Source organism: Eumetopias jubatus, unplaced genomic scaffold, assembly GCF_037043125.1.
Source record: "Eumetopias jubatus isolate StellerSeaLion01/CBP00866 unplaced genomic scaffold, mEumJub1_p1.0 scaffold_14, whole genome shotgun sequence".
NCBI classification, from domain to species: Eukaryota; Metazoa; Chordata; class Mammalia; order Carnivora; family Otariidae; genus Eumetopias; species Eumetopias jubatus.
The window spans coordinates 51,844,660-51,862,766 of NW_028274820.1; the positions used below are offsets into that span (position 1 = coordinate 51,844,660).

At 33.6% G+C, this 18,107-nt stretch overlaps 1 protein-coding gene across 3 annotated transcripts in view; it reads right to left on the bottom strand.

Annotated features, from left to right (window-relative positions):
- The window catches only part of SNX13 (sorting nexin 13), a 131,158-nt gene that overhangs the window by 8,692 nt on the left and 104,359 nt on the right, over positions 1-18,107 (bottom strand). For 2 of the 3 annotated variants that reach the window (XM_028118144.2, XM_028118157.2), the window contains 5 exons: positions 15,480-15,619; positions 10,359-10,466; positions 7,836-7,946; positions 3,709-3,870; positions 2,169-2,240 (listed from right to left, as the gene is read on the bottom strand). In XM_028118144.2, coding sequence (XP_027973945.2) covers positions 2,169-2,240; positions 3,709-3,870; positions 7,836-7,946; positions 10,359-10,466; positions 15,480-15,619 — 593 coding nt within the window. The remainder of the gene's footprint in view (positions 1-2,168; positions 2,241-3,708; positions 3,871-7,835; positions 7,947-10,358; positions 10,467-15,479; positions 15,620-18,107) is intronic. The other variant, XM_028118149.2, reaches the window with a different exon arrangement.

Sequence of the window (18,107 nt, forward strand, 5' to 3'; positions counted from 1 at the left end):
TCAGGAAAAAGAAGCTAAAATAAAATCCAGTATATAGCTAAGTTATTACAAAAGGCATATTTCACTATACTTCTAAAAATTTTTTTTTTAATTTTTGAAGATTTTATTTATTTATTTGACAGAGAGAGACACAGTGAGAGAGGCAACACAAGCAGGGGGAGTGGGTGAGGGAGAAGCAGGCTTCCTGCAGGGCAGAGAACCCGATGCGGGGCTTGATCCCAGCACCCTGGGATCATGACCTGAGCTGAAGGCAGATGCTTAACGAGTGAGCCACCCAGGCGCCCCTAAAATTTTCTTTTAAATTTTAGCAAGTAAAAATTTGTATGGGAATATTCAATTCAATTCAATTAAAAAAATAAAAGTTAAAAAAAATAAAGACAACTAGAAAGCTTTGATGTGAAAAAATATACACAAAGCAAAACAGATTTAGAACTACAAACTGCATATAATTGCCAGTACTTTTATAATTCTTTCATCACTAAGATACTCTTTCCAATCATTTCCTCATCCATGTTGTAATTTAAATCTTGAGAAAATAGCATGAGTTATTTTCACTGTCATACTGTAAACATTTTCTTAGTGCACCTTCCCTTCCACATATTGAAAACTCACAGCTAAACCAAACAAGGAATGGCTGGGGTTGGTGAGGGGTCTGGGGGGTTGGGGGGCAGAGATGGATTTCACTCCAGAGGCAAATAAATACTTCTCTATTTTCTGATTGAGTATATACTCATTTGTTTGGTAAGACATGGTAATTCTAATAAATACTTAAATTGTAAAAACTTTTAAAAGAAGGTATGATGTTATAGATGTTATACCAGCATAACTCACAATAAAATACTCCTTAAAAAGCAAATAAAATATTATCTTTGTTTAATACAGTTTATTATAAGAAATTCAATGAAAAACTGAAGGGAGATAATTATGACTTTAAAATAAATCTGCCTAATAGAATACAAAGCCCAGACCCAAACATATACAATAATCTAATTTGTGACAAGGGAGAAACAGTACACTTGGGAAAAGAGAACCTTCTCAGTAAATGGTGCTTGGGTCAACTGCCCTCACTCCATACACAAAAATCAATCCTAGATGAATGGGAAATCCAAATTTTGGCAGGATAAAACAAAAAAGATTTTAAAGAAAATCACAGGTGATCCTTGTGACCTTGTAGTACGCACAGATTATATAAATACTTTGCACAAAAGCACACCAACTAGAAGATATTCACAATACACAAATACTTTTATCTGACAAAGAACCACTATTCAGATTATATAAAGCACTCCTGTTAATCAAAAAAGACAAAGACAGCCAAGCCAACAGAAAAATAGAGGAAAGAGCTAGAGACACAAGACACCCAAATGGCCAACAAACATATGCCAAGAGGTTCAACTTTTCCACAGTCATCAGAGAAATGGAAATCCACATGAGATACAACCAGAATGGCTAAAATTTAAAAGACATAACATATTGACTGTTGGCAGGCTATGGAGCATTGAAATCCTCATGCATTGCTGGCAGCAGTGTAAGCAGCATGAACACGCTGGAAAACTATTTGACAGTATCTCTTAAAACCAAACTTATGAATACCTTCTAACCAAGGAATTCCATTCCTCAGTACAGACCCAACAGAAATGCATACTTAATTTTTTAATCAAAAGACAGGTACCAGAATGTTCACAGGAGTACTATTCAAATTACAACAAATAAATTATACTATGTTTACAAAATGGAGTACTGTAAGTCCACAAGAATGAAGAAACTACAATCACACAAAACAACATGGAAGAATATCACAATGTTGAGCAAAAAAAAAAAAAAAAGCCAGACTTAAAGGAGTACATACCTTACAGTTTCATTTATATAAAGTATAAAAGCAGGGTAGAAGTCAGGATAGTGATTATCCTTGGTGGGGGAGAGGATAGTGACAGGAAGAGAGCATTAGGGGCTTTCTGGGGTATTGATGTAACATTCTGTTTCTTGCTTAGAGTGCTGATTATATGGACACGTTCAGTTTGTTAGAATTCATCAAACAACACATATAATATATACACATAGGTATATAGTAATAGGTATACATATTATACTTCATTAATCAGTTAAAAAGATTTACCAAGTATGATTTCAATTACAGTTGAATACTACCAAAAATAAAATTAACTCACAGTATCGTCAAGTTGAGCTGAGACCCGACAATGTTCAGGATCTGAGTCAGTCTTCGGAATTAAAGGAGGCACCTAACATTTAAAAATATATAAAAACAGAACAAAATAAACACACTAAAGCAGAGAGTGAAAGAATACAATACAATAATAAATCAAAATGAGTATAAAGCATAATAGTAGCATTTAATTTGATTTTTGGAATGATATATAAACAAAGTTTGTATAGTATTAAAAAGTATTAACACTCTACAATTAGAAACCCAATGTTAAAGTGTGATTACTTCATTACCAAAAGATTTTTTTCTTTAAAAAAAATGGACTTTTGAGTTGGAGGGGGAGATTACTTAGTTAAACCCCTGTACTTTTTAGAACTTAAAGCTAAGAAAAGTTAAATGATTTAAAAACCAAAAGTTAGTAGCACAGCCAGAGAACAGAATTCCAATCTTCTTTATTTTACCATAAGGAGCTTGACAGTAAGTTAACAGACTTAAGAAACTAATTAACCTGTTTTAGATAATATAAGTTATGAGGAAAATGGAGAGAACGGTGTTAGTTGATAATCATTTGTCAGCACAGCAGGGACCATCAAGATCACCTATTATAACCCCTTCATGTTGCTGGTAAGGAAAAAGGAACGGGGAAAAGCTCAGTGACTTCTGTACAAAGTCATATGAGTAGTTATTGGCAGAAGTGGCACTTGCAAAAATCCTCATTTTCAGTGTTAAGTGTACATCCCATGATTAGAAACAAAGATAAAGCATCAGAGAAAGTATGAGAATAAGTAGAAAAGTATGGATTTACACACACATTATTTTAGGAGCTGTCTCTTAAAGAAATTGTGTATTTATATTCTATATATATATATATATATTTACTCTTCAAATATGATCTAACAAATAGAAAACTCTAACAGTAACAAGTTTTCTTTTATATTCTTGATTATAACATTAAACAAGTGGGTGAAAATTATAAAAAGTATAACTCAGAAAGTAACAAACAACTTGGTCTGCTACCTGTATTTGCAAATGTAATGAAAATGTTTCTCTATGAAACTCTTCTATACCACTCACTTGTATATCCAAGTAAAGGATGGCCCCAGACGCTGATGATTGTGAGAGTTTTCCTCCCTTTGATCTCCTAGCCTAGCCACTTGGTCAGGTGAAGCAGGAGAAATCAGGCTTTATGTTTCCTGATGAATACTAGTATAGCAAATTTGCACCACAGCACTTGCTATTGTTTTAAAATTTAATAGCATTATAAAATAAAAATGGAATAGAATATAACAGTACAAAGGATGTTTGTTATCTTTACTGGCTTTCAAAATCCTACCACAGCAAATCCTGAGGAGTGACTGGGTTTCACAGTATCCATTTCTGATAAGAATTCATTCTCTTTAGTTTTTTTATTCTTTATAAGACTATGTGTCTAGGGAGCTCTGGACTTCTCAAAAGAAATGAGGTAAATCTAAGCAGAAGCTCAATAAATCTTAGTTGATTTAAAAAATAGTTTGCTGTAGGTATTACTGAAAACATCTTCTTACCTTGAAAAATGATTGCTTTATGTCTTGACCTAATCTTTCTGACATTTTGCCCATGTTGTCTGACATTTTAGTCATTCCCTCTGCCAAGCTATCAGGAAGGGATTTAACTGCATTTGAAACATTCCTCATAGAATTTCGAAGTGGATTTACAAAAGTGTCCATCTAAGGGGAAAAGATATTATACCATGACTTCATTGTATCAGACTTGTTATTTAAATGAGAAGCCTGGGAAAATACAGAGTGCAACACACATGAAAAATGCAGTAATTTTCTAGTCTATAACATCTCATTGCATTTTAAAAGTACAGAACTACTGTCTTCAAAATGTATTGTCTTAAAAATGTATTTTCACACACAAATATATGATTAAAAAACTGGGGTGATAAGGCAATTGCTAGAAAATATAAGCTTTAGCTTATACAAAAAATATAATATATTGCTAGCAATTATAAGTTTTGGCTGCCTTATTAAAGAAAGCTAAAATAAATAAAATAAAACATTTTCCAAAACAGAAATTGGTGCAAATGGAATTAGCCACAACACACTTCTGCTACAATTCAAGGCAATAATAACATAGGTATTTTGAGGAGACGATGAAAAATAAACAAGCAGATAAAATAAGTGGAAAGCTCAAGTAACTAACAAGTAACTAAGATTTATTTTTTAAAATAAGTTTTTGGTTACATTACATGCTCAGAATCTATAGAGGGACTATGGAATCCTTTAGTAAGACAGAAAAGAAAAACCATAAAAGATAATATGATCAGAAATATAAAAAGGAATAATCTCCAGGGGGATAGGAAGCATTAAAATTGACATCTGACTGCACAAATGTCAGATAATTTCAATTAAGAAAGGAAGAAACATCTAGAAACCAAAATAGTCTGCATATGGAACTCTGAGAATTTTAACAGACAGAAACAAAGAAAAAAAGAAAAAAGGGACACAAAATCAAAGTCATAAAAAATCTACAAGAATATTTTCCAGAAAGTGTGAATCTCATAAGAACTAATGCAGAAACAAATTATGTTCCCTACCAAAAAAACAAAAACAAAAACAAAAACAAAACAAAAAACCAAACTAAAAGAAACTGAACTCCACTACTTCAGGAACATAGCACAATGTTAAGAGATGGTATCAAGAAGATAAAACTCCTTCACTCTAATATGTTTTCATGGTTTCCATTAAGAAAAACTAGAAAAGGTTAAATAAGTGCTATAATAAACGACAACAAGTGAATTTCAAGATAGCCGTAAAATAAATGGGAGTTTTATTACTCTTTGGATTAAGCTTAGTCAATAGTGCTCTAGATACGCTTGATGGAATATGCAACATTTAGGAGGGACATTGTCACAATAGAACAATTCAGAGGAGAACCAAAGGACAAAAACAAGTACGAAGAAGGGTCTAAAAAACACTACCACTGGTACACAGATACAGAGATAAAAAGATGAAGCTAACTCTGTGCGTGTGCACTTGTGGGTAAAATTATGTATGTGTGTGTATATGTAGCCTCACACTAGACATGGGGCTAAACTACCACTGATACTCTTAAAATAAGAGAGCCTAAATCTGTATCATGAATTAGTTAATAATTATAAATAGTTGCCTGTGCCCTAACCTAGACCTACAGAATCCATTTTTTTTCCTTTTTCTTTTTTGTTTTTCAATTTCTGAGGGTAAAGCCCAGGCATCTGTACTGGGGACGGGGAATGGGTGAACTAGAGGGATGGAAAAACCTCCACAGGTGATTTTGATGCCTAATCCTGAAAAAAGCAGAATTTCAGAAGCGTAAAAACAGAGTCCATCACTGTATGACAAGATTTCCACAAACAGGATTTCCACAAACCTACCATCTAATTCCAACTTGTTATTAAAACACGTGCTTAAAACAAAAAAAACAAACTTGTAAATTACCAAGCAGAAGAATGAATTATGGATCACCAGCATAAGTATACACCTGGCCTGACTTACCAAAGATGTTTTCCCTGCATTATCACTTCAATTATGTGTATTAGTAACAACACAAAGTAATTTTAACTTCAATTTAGGTCCCTAACTATAGCTTAAAAAATGCCTTCACACCAAGATATCAAACTGAATAGAAAGAAACTGTGAATAAAGGAAGACTGTTTGTTAGTTACTCTTCCTAGGAATTGCCCACATATTTTGAAAGGCTAGACAAATTGTGTGACCAGGTTAATATGTTATAAAGTATTATTTCTCAAGCTCTGATAGCCACTGAGAAAACGTTTGCAGATGATTTCTCTAATACCTACTTAATTTTCAGTGAAATATAATTAAGAAAAAATATTAAATTATAATTTAGCCAAAAAGGAAATGTGAAAACCCCTAATTCTCTAATTCTTGATGTGCATAAAAATTATTGTGCCAATCTAAAAGAGGTCAAGATGACCTTGGTAACAGCCAATATGATTTATAAAAAATGTATGTTACTATGGACTTCCAGAAAGATTCAGAACGATCTTTAGATTCCAGTGGTAATATTTTTAAAAAGCAATACACAGCTGTTCAGATATATAGAGCATATATATGCTCTACACACACAGCACTATGGTCGACAAAAAGAAATTGTGTACATTTGAGGTAACATTTCTTTTATCTCAAAAAAGCTGTTATTGATTTATTAGTTCTTCTTAAAATTGATAAAATCTTGAGAGAAAATAAGGTAAATATCAAAAAGATGGAACACTAGAAGGCATCTCTCCTGACAATAAAACCACTTAGAGTTGAAATTTAAACTCAATCACTTCAATCATGAAATACAAAGACAATACCACCACACTGTTCCTCCCCCCCCCATTATGAGGCACATAATACGGAACTTGTTATTAAAACACTCCACTAAAAAATGTTAACATCCACTTGGATGTTAAAACCCAACACCCTAGAGTAATCATACACAGTTCTTATGTTTAATTCTTACTTATTCTGTACCAGTTAATTCTTACTTATTTTGTACCAATTCCTTAATCTTTTTTTTTTTTTAAGTCTTTTCAGAGAGTGCGAGGAGGAGTGGCAGGGAAGTCACTTTTTGTTTGTTTTTAATTTTCATTTTGAAATAATTTTAGACTTTTGAGAAATTATAAAACTACAGAGTTCCTACACACTATCCACCCAGCCCTCCCAGCCGCTGTTATTGCTCTGGCTCTGGCTACCGCCACTACTACAAAGAGGCAACATTTATTCTGAAGTTAATGAAGTGCCAGGTGCTGTCATACATGGAATATCACATTTGACTTGTACAATGCTGTAAAATGAGGATCAGTATCTTCATTTCTTGGGAAAACTAAAGGACCAAAAGGTGAAGTAACTAACATGTTGCAGTTCACAGCTAGTAAATGGCAGAGCAGGGATTTAAACCAAAGACTAATTCCAAAGTCTGTGTTCTCACTCACTAAACTATCTTGCCCGATTTGACCACTTTGTCATTTATTGTCTTAACCTACCATCTAATTCCAAGTTTAGGATCCATATCCCCAAAGAAATTTTAAATAATAAAGATTTCACCCAAGGGGCATAAATACTTTCAGGAACATAACCTATTTAACATTTTTCTTATCCTCACTCAAAGTAAAAGACCTTTCCTGTCAGTAAGAAATGGCTCCTTCTCAAGTTATTGAAAAGCTTGGGATCTATCTTAGGCAAATGTTCCTCACTGCATTATTTCAAAGTCTTTTTTCTTTCTTTTAAGCTCCTGCTAGATTTTAATCTACACGTAAAAATAGTTTATATTTATCAGGTATGCCTATCAATAGCAGGCTTAATAAACCATAGAAGATAAACATGCCAAAAAGCATTTAATAAAACTTTCCGGTTTTAAAACTTACAAATATAAATTTATTTTCTTTTATTTAAAAATGTATGAAGGAGCACCTCGGTGGCTCAGTCAGTTAAGAGGCTGCCTTCAGCTCAAGTCATGATCTCGGGGTCCTGGGATCGAGTACCACGTCAGGCTCCCTGCTCAGTGGGGAGCCTGCTTCTCCATCTCCCTCTGTGCTCTCCCTCTGTGCTTTCTCACTCTCTCTCAAGTAAATAATTAAACTCTTTTTTAAAAATGCATGAAAACAGACCTATAAAGAAAACCAACGCAATGGTCTGCTTACCTTGCGAGCAAAATCCCCTTTCCCTTTACTGTAGGCTTTGTTCTCAAGGAAATCATACACATAGTGAGCCAAAGCTGGGGATGCTTTCATCATTTCAGGAGTTAATAGTAACTAATGGGGGAAAAAAAAGATATCTTACATAGATATGGTATTGGAAATTAACTCCTATCTATAACTTTATCTGCTAGAAAATTAAGCATGTACAGAATTTTAATTTTGTATTTAAAAAACCAATTACACAGTTTATAAATAAAGTCATCAATAATTCTATGACCATTAACAGTTTGGTATATATTCTTCCCACCTGCTTTTTTGACTTTCAGTGCATCTACTGTGACAGTTGTCAAATGTATTTACTATAGCAGTCCCCTTTCTCCATGGGGGATATATTCCAACCCCGCCAGTGGAGTCCTGAAACCAAAGATAGTACCGAACCCTACATACACTGTTTTTTCCTATACATACATACATTCCTGTGATAAAGCTTTATTTATAAATTAGCACAGTAAGAGATTAATAATAATAAAATAGAACAATTATAACAATATGCTGTAATAAAAGTATATGCAATATACTGTGAATGTGGTCTCTCTCAAAATATCTTACTATTCTGTACTCACCCTTCTTGTGATGATAAGAGATGATAAAATGCCTACATAATTAGATGAGGTGAGGTGAATGACATATGTATTGTGACACAGCATTAGGCTACTACTGACCTTCTGACAATTCATCAGAAGGACAATCTGCTTCTGGACCCTGGCCGTGGCTGACTGTGGGTAAGTAAAACCACAGAAAGCAAAAACCACAGATAAGGGGAGGAGACTACTATAGTCCATTTTCAGGTCTTAAAGCTTATACTACAAAGATCCACATTAGTAAACTGTTAATCACATCCTAATTCTAAAGTTAACATTAATAGAAAGTACATAAAATAATCTGAACATACTGCTTTCACAACTGTTAATGATACAACCTAACATTCTACCTTAATTACTTCAATGGAAGATATTTTGACATATCTTGAGTTCATCAGCTACAATGTATTTGGTACAGCCATATTTAAAAGATACATTTATGGCACCAGATTTGGGAAAAAGTCTTTTAAATCTTATACGTAACTGATACAGATTTTTATACAATTAAAGCTAACATATTAAAAAAAAGTGTTTGGGGTGCCTGGTAGCACAGTTGGTTAAGCATCTGTCTGACTCGATTTCAGCTCACGTGATGGATCTCAGGGTTGTGAGACCAAGCCCCGAGTTGGGCTCTGTGCTCAGCATGGAGTCTGCTTGCAATTCCCTCTGCCCCTGCCTCTGCCCCTCCCCCAACTTGTGCTCCCTTGCTCTCAAAATAAAATCTTTAAAAAATGTTTTAAATTAAAAAACCAAAGTGTTTGACAAGAGTCATACAAATCATATCACACATCCAGCTTTAAGTCAGAAGACAAAGGTAAATAATAAGAGATTTATATGTTTTGCTATCTTTCCAGGAAATAATAATGCCATGGAATTACAATTATGGTTATAAACAAACCAAATCAAACTTACAAATGTTTTTATAAATGCTTAAGAGAGAGAGAAACCTTCCAAACAAAATATCCAGTACAGCATTAGCTAAGTTTCACTATATACTAGGGAAGGGTCAGCAAACTTTTCTGCAAAGGTCCAGATAATAATTACTTTTGGTTTTGTAGTCCACTGTGTCTTTGCTGAAACTACTCAACTCTGCTGTAGCAAAATGTAAAAGCTGTACTAGGCAATAATAAACTGAATGGATGGCTGTGTTCCACTAAAACTCAATAAAACATATGATGAACTAGATTTGGTCTGCAGTCTGCAATTTGCTGACCCCTGTTCTAGAGGGTGGAGTAGGGGGTCTAAATAATGGAACATTACATACCTGGGCTAAAGCCAGGTCTATTTGATGAAAAACCTTTACAAATCATTCATTAGTATAAAAAAACTATAAAGTGATATTATTAATATATCTGGCATCTGGGTACCCAGGTCTAAAAGTTTTTTTCTGGGATAAATAGCTTCGTGAGACAAGTTTTGTTATTCCACAATAGAAAATCTACATACCTAGGATACTACTACATGTAAGAAATAGTCCCTCACATCTATTCCTCTTTTGAATTATCCTGTAATTTTAGAAGTCTCAGACTCACTGTGGACCATAGGAGGCATTTTTCAGTAATGAAAATATGCTAGCTTTGAAGAACAACTACCTACTGAATTGGAAACATTTATGTTTAGTGTACCATAAAACACCTAGACTTTACAGTGATGTGTAAGAGACATGTGTGCCTGTGTGTGTGTATTCATCTAAACCTGAAGCAACAAAATCCCTAGCAGTGTCCAGAAAACAGAGAATATTGAAAAATTACTGAACAGATGTGACATACTACTGAAAAGTGGTTACTATTCCACTATTATGTTAAAACATTCTTTAATAAAGAAATCTACATCTGTAGGCTATATTAAAATGAAAATCTATGGGCAATAATAAACATGGACTTACCTGCAAATATGCATTTAAATCCTTTTTTCTTTTTTCTAAAAAATCTCTATCCATATTATTAAAAGTCTTTTTACCAGGAAGCTTCAATATGTTTGATAGATTTTCAAACTAGAAGATAAAATACATTCAATGTTTTTTTTACAAAAAATGAAAAGCATTTTCCAAGGAATAATTCTTCTATATATCAAAAGCATCTTTAACAGATTATTTTGTAATATATTCTATTAAGCAAAAATCAGAAAGTATGTCCAAACACAGTTTTAATGCTACTTATTTATAAAGGAGTATTTTCAATCAAGAATGACAAACATGGATAACTGATAAAGAGGAATGATGTCCACATGGGGTTTCATTTTAACACTCTAATTTTGTTCAAAATTATCAATCATAAAAGGTTTTAAAATATTTTCCTTAACACTTTGACTTATGAATAAAGTATTAGCAAATACATTTTTAAAGATCAAAGACCCATGAGTTCCTGGCTTAAGAAATCTACTAAAAAAATCTTTTTTAGTATTGATGACTCTCAATCAGTTAATCATTGTAATAGCTAGTTATTAGAAAAGGCAGGGCGCCTGGGTGGCTTAGTTGTTAAGCATCTGCCTTCAGCTCAGGTCATGATCCCAGGGTCCTGGGATCAAGCCCCGGGGCTCCCTATTCCACAGGGGGCCTGCTTCTCCCTCTCCCACTCCCCCTGGTTCCCTCTCTTGCTGTGTCTCTCTCTGTCAAATAAATAAAATCTTTAAAAAAAAATAGAAAAGGCAAATTTCAAAATATTGATTACAGTTTTATTACAACTCTGCATATAAACAACTGTAGTACAACACGGACACTTCTTCCCCACCAAACACATGAAAAATAAACTCAGAGATTATTAAGAAAAAAACCTAAAAGCCTTTAGTATGTATCGTACCTTTGCAAGGCCACAAACACCAAGTGTACATGCTCTAGGTCTAGCATTTACAGACTTAACATTTGGGTGCACCTTCAAAGGTCCACATATACAGTAATGTGCTGTGCCTTGCTAAAGCACAGATTTTAACTACACCAGCTACTAACACAGCATGGGAGGAAAGTCATTTAGCTAGTGACTATGGCTGGCCAAAAGCCTAGTAACTGAAACTTCAAAAAGCCTTCCTGTTTTTCCCATGTGATACATGTCCTAAACTGAAACAAACTTTCTAAAACCATCCTTTGTTTAAAAACAACAGTAATGGTTCTGTAAAGAAAACTCATTCCTGGTGCAGAGATTAAAGAGGAAATGAAAAGGTTTAGGTTAATTTTCATCTCCAAACTGGAAGATTCTAAAAAATTATTAAATGGAATGGCAAATCTGATGGTTGCCTGGAACTAAAATGCGAATAAGTTCATTGTATGTTATACATGAAAGGTAAAGGCAGTTCTTTTGCCTCAGCAAAGGCAAGAAAAACAAAAAAGGAAAGTTGCAATTTACAGGGTAAATGTTATGCTGTAGCCATATTCACCAATTTGGTTGCTCACAAAAGTACTAGAATGGGTCCTCATTGAATATCAAATGTTCAGTGAAGAGTTCCTGGTTTTATGAATTAATTTAAAAAATCATACCTTATATACCTTATGGAAATAAATTAATTTTTTCAAGGTGTCCTAAAAGTTATTTAATTTGCTGGAATATTACTTTTCTACATTATCTTAAACTACTGACTTAACTTCACAGAATACATACTTTATTCTGGTAATACGAAGATGTTATGGACTGAAAGGTATTGCCCCAACGTCATACATTGAATCCTTAACCTCTAGTACTCCAGAATGTGGCTGTATTTGCAGATAGCACCTTTAGAGAGGGGATTAATTAAAACAAAGCCCTCAGAGTGGGCCCTAATCTAATCTGACTGGTGTCTTTCAGAGGAGAAAATCTGAACACGCAAAGAGACATGAAGGAGTTGAGCACACAAAGAAAAGGCCATGTGGAACCATAGAGAGAAAGAAGGGTGTCCATCTGAACGCTAAGGGGAGATGGCTCAGGAGAAACCAAATTCACCAACACCTTGAATTTGGACTTCCTGAACTGAAAGAAAAATTTTTTTATCGTTTAAGTCACTCAGTCTGTGGTATTTTGTTACGGTAACCCTAGCAAATTAATACATCAAAGGAATATAGCAGTTTGCAATAAAACAACAATTTATTTCAGAAACTTTAAAATATTAAACCTTGTTAATTAGAAAAAAAACAAATTAGGGGCGCCTGGGTGGCTCAGTTGTTAAGTGTCTGCCTTCAGCTCAGGTCATGATCCCAGGGTCCAGGGATCAAGCCCCGCGTCAGGCTCCCTGCTCAGCGGAGAGCCCGCTTCTCTCTCTCCCTCTGCCTGCCGGCTCTGCCTACTTGTGCTCCCTCTCTCTGTCAAATAAATAAAACCTTTTAGAAAAAAAAGAGAAAGAAAAAAACAAATTAAATGCCAAAAAAGTTATTTTCTTAAAGCCTAGATTATCAAACGCCTTTCTAAAATTATCTGGAACAGAAGCATTAATGACTGACAGTTCTCTCAAATATTGTTATGAAAGGAAAAAATGGTGAACTTTATATTAAACTCATTACAAGTTTGGTATTTTAAAGATTTTATAAGTACAAGCAAGAGGTAGCCCACTCCCTGAAAGGTAATATAATTCCCTCTGCCAAAAATTCAAGAAATTTTTTTAAAGCATGTAAAAAAAAAAAAAATTAGAAATTTGCCTGAACATAAGAACTCACATAAATTAAAGAGTATTTCATGTCACAAAGAACTCAGATATCATATATGTATCATAGACATTCCAAAATAAGAGATTTTTATCTTTCTACATTGAATATGTCTTCCTGATGCACTACTGGAAAATTCAAAAAGCATGCCTGAAATTTTGTTAGAAGGATTCAAAATTGGTTTATAGCCAGACACATAAATACTTTTACTTAGTTACCTTAATGCATACTTAATATTTTCTAAATCACTAGTATTTATCAGTGCTAATATACAATTCACCCAGTGTAACAGTAATGCAGTGTCTACTAGAATGTAAGCTCCTAGAGGCAAGGACTTGGTCTGTCCTGTTCACGGATATATTCCCAGCGCTGAGAGCAATACCAAGCACACGGAAAAAACTTAATACATATTTGTTGAATAAATAAATGCGTAGGTTCAGGCGATTTCTAAAATAATGTCACATTTAATTTTTTAATTATTTTCTTTCAATTTTACAAATCTTTATCCATAAAATATCAAATGAGGCTAAAAAAATCTTTAATGAAAATAAATGATTTCATATATTTAGACTAGAAAAAGTTTACATCACAAAGTTAAACAAAACCCGTTTTAAAAAATGTTAACACTTCAAGAGCTCTATGGAGTTAAAATTCATTTGTGTCAACAGGTTGTACTGATACCAGTGGATGTATTACTATTGAGTCACTGCATTTTTCTTCTATTTTATGAGAGATTTAAATTTAAAGATACAGGTAAAGCAGAGCTAAGAGGCAAACAGCCTGAATCTTATTTACAAATGCTTAGCATTTTGCCTAAAGCTACATTTTCACTCACAAGCTTTGTTTTTAAATTCTTAAGCTCTGTGAGCAATCTATATACTTAAGTAATCAAACACTAACAGAACTTGATAGGAAACACAAAGTCAAAACCACTTTGCCTGTACTGAGACCTCTGAAAAATGAATTCACTTAATTTCATATAATTTTTGATGCTGTATTGAAAAAGAAAATTTCTGTATGAACTGTTCTATTAATAAAGTTTTTTTAAAGTATGTTCTTCACTTATATTTGTCAATATGTAAACATGACATTTACATTCCTAGACTAGAAAATTTCACATTATACCAAATTCCCATTGATTTGTAAGTAAATAAAACTACTTCCTAGCAAGTCAAATTTAAAATTTGTCTTGTTTGGTTAAAGTGTGAGGATGGGGAGAAAGATACATAAGCTGTGGATTTTAGCATACAGAACAGTCAATATTTTAAAAATTCAATCATTTATTTCTTCAATGTGGGACAGAAAATTCTTTCACCTCTGCAAAAAAAAAAAATCAAGCTAAACATGAAGAAACAAATCAAGAAATATGGTGATCTATTCAACAACAAAAATAGAACAGGCATGTCCAAAGTTATTAATTTCCTTATGATTCAAAATAGTCTTTTTCATATGGGTTTCTGGAGCCAACACTAATCTGTTTTTAATCACTTTTAAGCCATTAATAGTTTATCTCTGTCTATTCACAGAATATTTTAATGAGATTATCATGGTATCAACCATATTTTTTCCACTATCTTAACTGAAAAAGGTATTTTCTGATTACTCAAATAATACAATGTCATTTCAAAGCTTCTGTCCATTCAAATATCACCAATAATTATTTTTATTGATTTAATACCAGTGCATATTTAAAAACCTTGCATGAAATAAAAGATTCTCAAAAGTTAAATTCCATAGATCACAAATTGCAATTCATCTGGTGATAATCTACTTTCAAAGTTAAAGAAAAGAAGAAAGTATTTAATAAAAAAGTAAAGCAGAGAAATAATTTGTTTACATGTGTTAGCTTTAAGGGTCCCTATACTTCTATAAAACAAAAGGGTTGTATTTAGTAAGAATTAAAAACATTATTTGGTTAATGTTAAATTTAATTTAGGTTGTGGTTTATAAAACAACTTGATGGATCAAGGACTTAACTGTTACACTGTGGGCATAAGGATGTCATTTAAAATAACTAGAACTCTGAATTATATTGCCAAAAACAAAACACAAAATGCCCTGCAGTGATCCTCCCTATTTTAAACCAAACCCAAACACCTCTACAAAGGAACACACACACACACACACACACACACACACACACACTCAGAAATATACTTTCATTTTAATTTTCCAAGGTAGACCACTGATATTTTGTCACTGGTCTACAATGCCTGGGACTGGTTAACGATTGATTTATTGGTTAAATGCCCATAATCATTCTAACATTATGCTGATTATACAAAAATGCTTACCTTATTTTCATTTGTTCTGGTCAGTATCTTAGCATCCTCAAAACTATTTAGAATCAAACATCAAATCAGGAAACAATGTAAAACACAGAAACTTTAAAAACCTCATTACCTGCTCAGTGATCCTCATATGGAAGTCATGAAAGTCACTATAACGACGATAGGTTTTCCACATCTCCTCACTGTTAAGATTGCGTCGGTGTACAGTGATAGCATACAATGCATATGTCTTGCCGTGATCATTACAAACGCCTGCCACAGCATATGGGTCATAGTCAGCAAATACTAGTCATTTAAAACAAAATGAAGAAGAACAAAACACACAAAAAGGAGGAAGATGAAGAACAAAAACAAACAAAAAGACATGAAATGAAGAAGAATTTGAAATGACAGACTGAGACAAAAGGATGTCATCAAAAGATAAAATAGATTCCCATCCTCTGTACTCACAATAAGATTTTATACATGGTAACTCCATCATAAGTTTATGATGACACTACCAACCACACAGTGATATCTACTTTAGACTCTCTTCCTCAAGAGCTTGTGCCTATTCTTAGTTTCGATACCACACTACCACCTATTATTCTTTAAATTAATAGAGGAAAAATAACAGAAACAAAATAATCTTTCATAGTAGCCTTCACTATTCAGCTGTATTTCAATTCAAATCTCAACTAAACAAAGCAAAAGCCAAGGAATAAGGTTTCATGCACTCTTTTGACAAGCCTCTTCACCATTTATAATATTCAAAAATTTACAAGTGTAGTTCATTCTGGAGTTTTGTTTTTTTGGAAAAGGCATTTTCCTACTGACTTGTCACAAACCATTCAAGTGAGGTAGTCTCTAAAATCTAAACCTGTTCCCATTGTGTACTAACCTTAAGTAAAGGGATTCACTTTGAATCATTTTAATTTTCTTTCCTATTTTTCCATTTTCTTACATCCTTCTAGTGTTGTATTTTATTCTAGATCATTTCTTCAGGTCTTTAAAAGTTTACTGAGTCTCCATTCATCTACATCTGGTCTATTTCTTAATCCAACCACTGACCTCAATTTCAATCACAATATTTTTTTCTACGATTGTATTTGGTTCTTTTTTCATAGTGTTGCATTCTTGCCTTAGGTTTTACCTCTATGACTATTTTTAACACCCTCTCCAGCTAGGAGACCCTGTGGTACAAATCACTTGAAGATGGCTGACTCTAGACACACCCATGTTGGGAATCAAGATAGGCTTTCAATTTCTTGCGGATGACAGATACCTTTTCCAGACATGATCTAAACATTCTTTATTTTTTCCCCAGACACTAGGCTGTTTTTCTCGTTCCTTTCATATCAAACTACCCTTTGTTAATCTGGGTTCCATGCGAAGGGCTGGGTTCCAGCTGTCTATGGCCTTAGTCCATACTGCCTCTTTGAAACTTGAGGGACATGAAAATGCCATTAAAATCAAGATAGTAGTGTCTATGCTCCTGTGAGCTCCTTGGCCTCAACTCCACTTCACTTTCCTAAATTTATTTTTCCTCATGGTCTATGGCACCTGTAGCTTTCTCCCTTTAGCTATTTTTTTGTTTTCAGCCTTTCTATGTGTGGAAGGCAGGAGTTCCCATAGCACTTTAGACTACCATTCTGACCAAGTATAAATTGCTCTTCTAATAATAGATTACACTGATCCATTATTGTGCGGGGGGAAGTGGCCAAGTTTTGGAGCTAAATATTTTGTGTTTTGTATATAATTAGGCAAAGAACAGTTTGCATAGCATCTCAGTAAATGACTTTAATAACATAGAAGCTAGAAATCTATACTAGCAAATGCAGTTTAGACAGAAGCCTCTTTTAAGCTTTCATCAAAATTATTTTAAGATTTGTACTTTCTACTCAAAATTGTCCTTTGTTCCCTTTCTAATATCAGTGTGCCTGTTTTCACGAAATACAAGACTAGGGACAGACTTTGGTCACCCTGCTCTCTGAGACTGTAACTATAGGTTACACTATTTATTATTTACTATTCACTTCTTCCAGTCATCCTTCTCTCAGAGACCTAGGCAAACAAACTGCACAAAACTTTTTCATCATGTTAGAGAACCACCACCACTCAAACACAGCATGACAACAAGGGAATAGTTTTATCTGTTGTGCTCAAGATAGGTTTGGGGAAGGAAAACAGAAAGCAGAAGCCAATTAGGAGCAAATCATAACCAATTAAAAGTTAACAAGAGCAAGGAGAATAAGAAGAATAGAAAAGAAATGGGGGGAAGAATTATCAGATTTATCACAAAATGATAGGCAGAAGACCTCATGACTAGGGTGCATGCACAATAAGAAGAATAAAGAGGTTGTGCAAAAGATAAAAAGGCAATTTGATTTTTAAAAAGATAATGAGGTTGCATATATTGATTATGAGATGATGGTGAGATATTATTGTGGAAATACTGTTTTCATTAGGACAATGTTACTCACAGCAGGTGATATAAACTATTTGTCACTAATCCATAATCAGATAAGGAACAAGAACCAGAATATAAATCAGACTCATCACTAAGTACATTGCTTAATTGAGCTAATATTTTTTAAAGGAAGATTTCACAAAGAAGAGAAGCAGTATGCACTAGTTCACGGACCACTCCTTGAGAAGCCCTTCACTGGACTCTAAGTTCTACTTCCTGTAATAAAGATGTTAAGAATATAAAATCTAGACTCTCCAGATTTTACCAACTGGTAAAATATTTATTGAACAA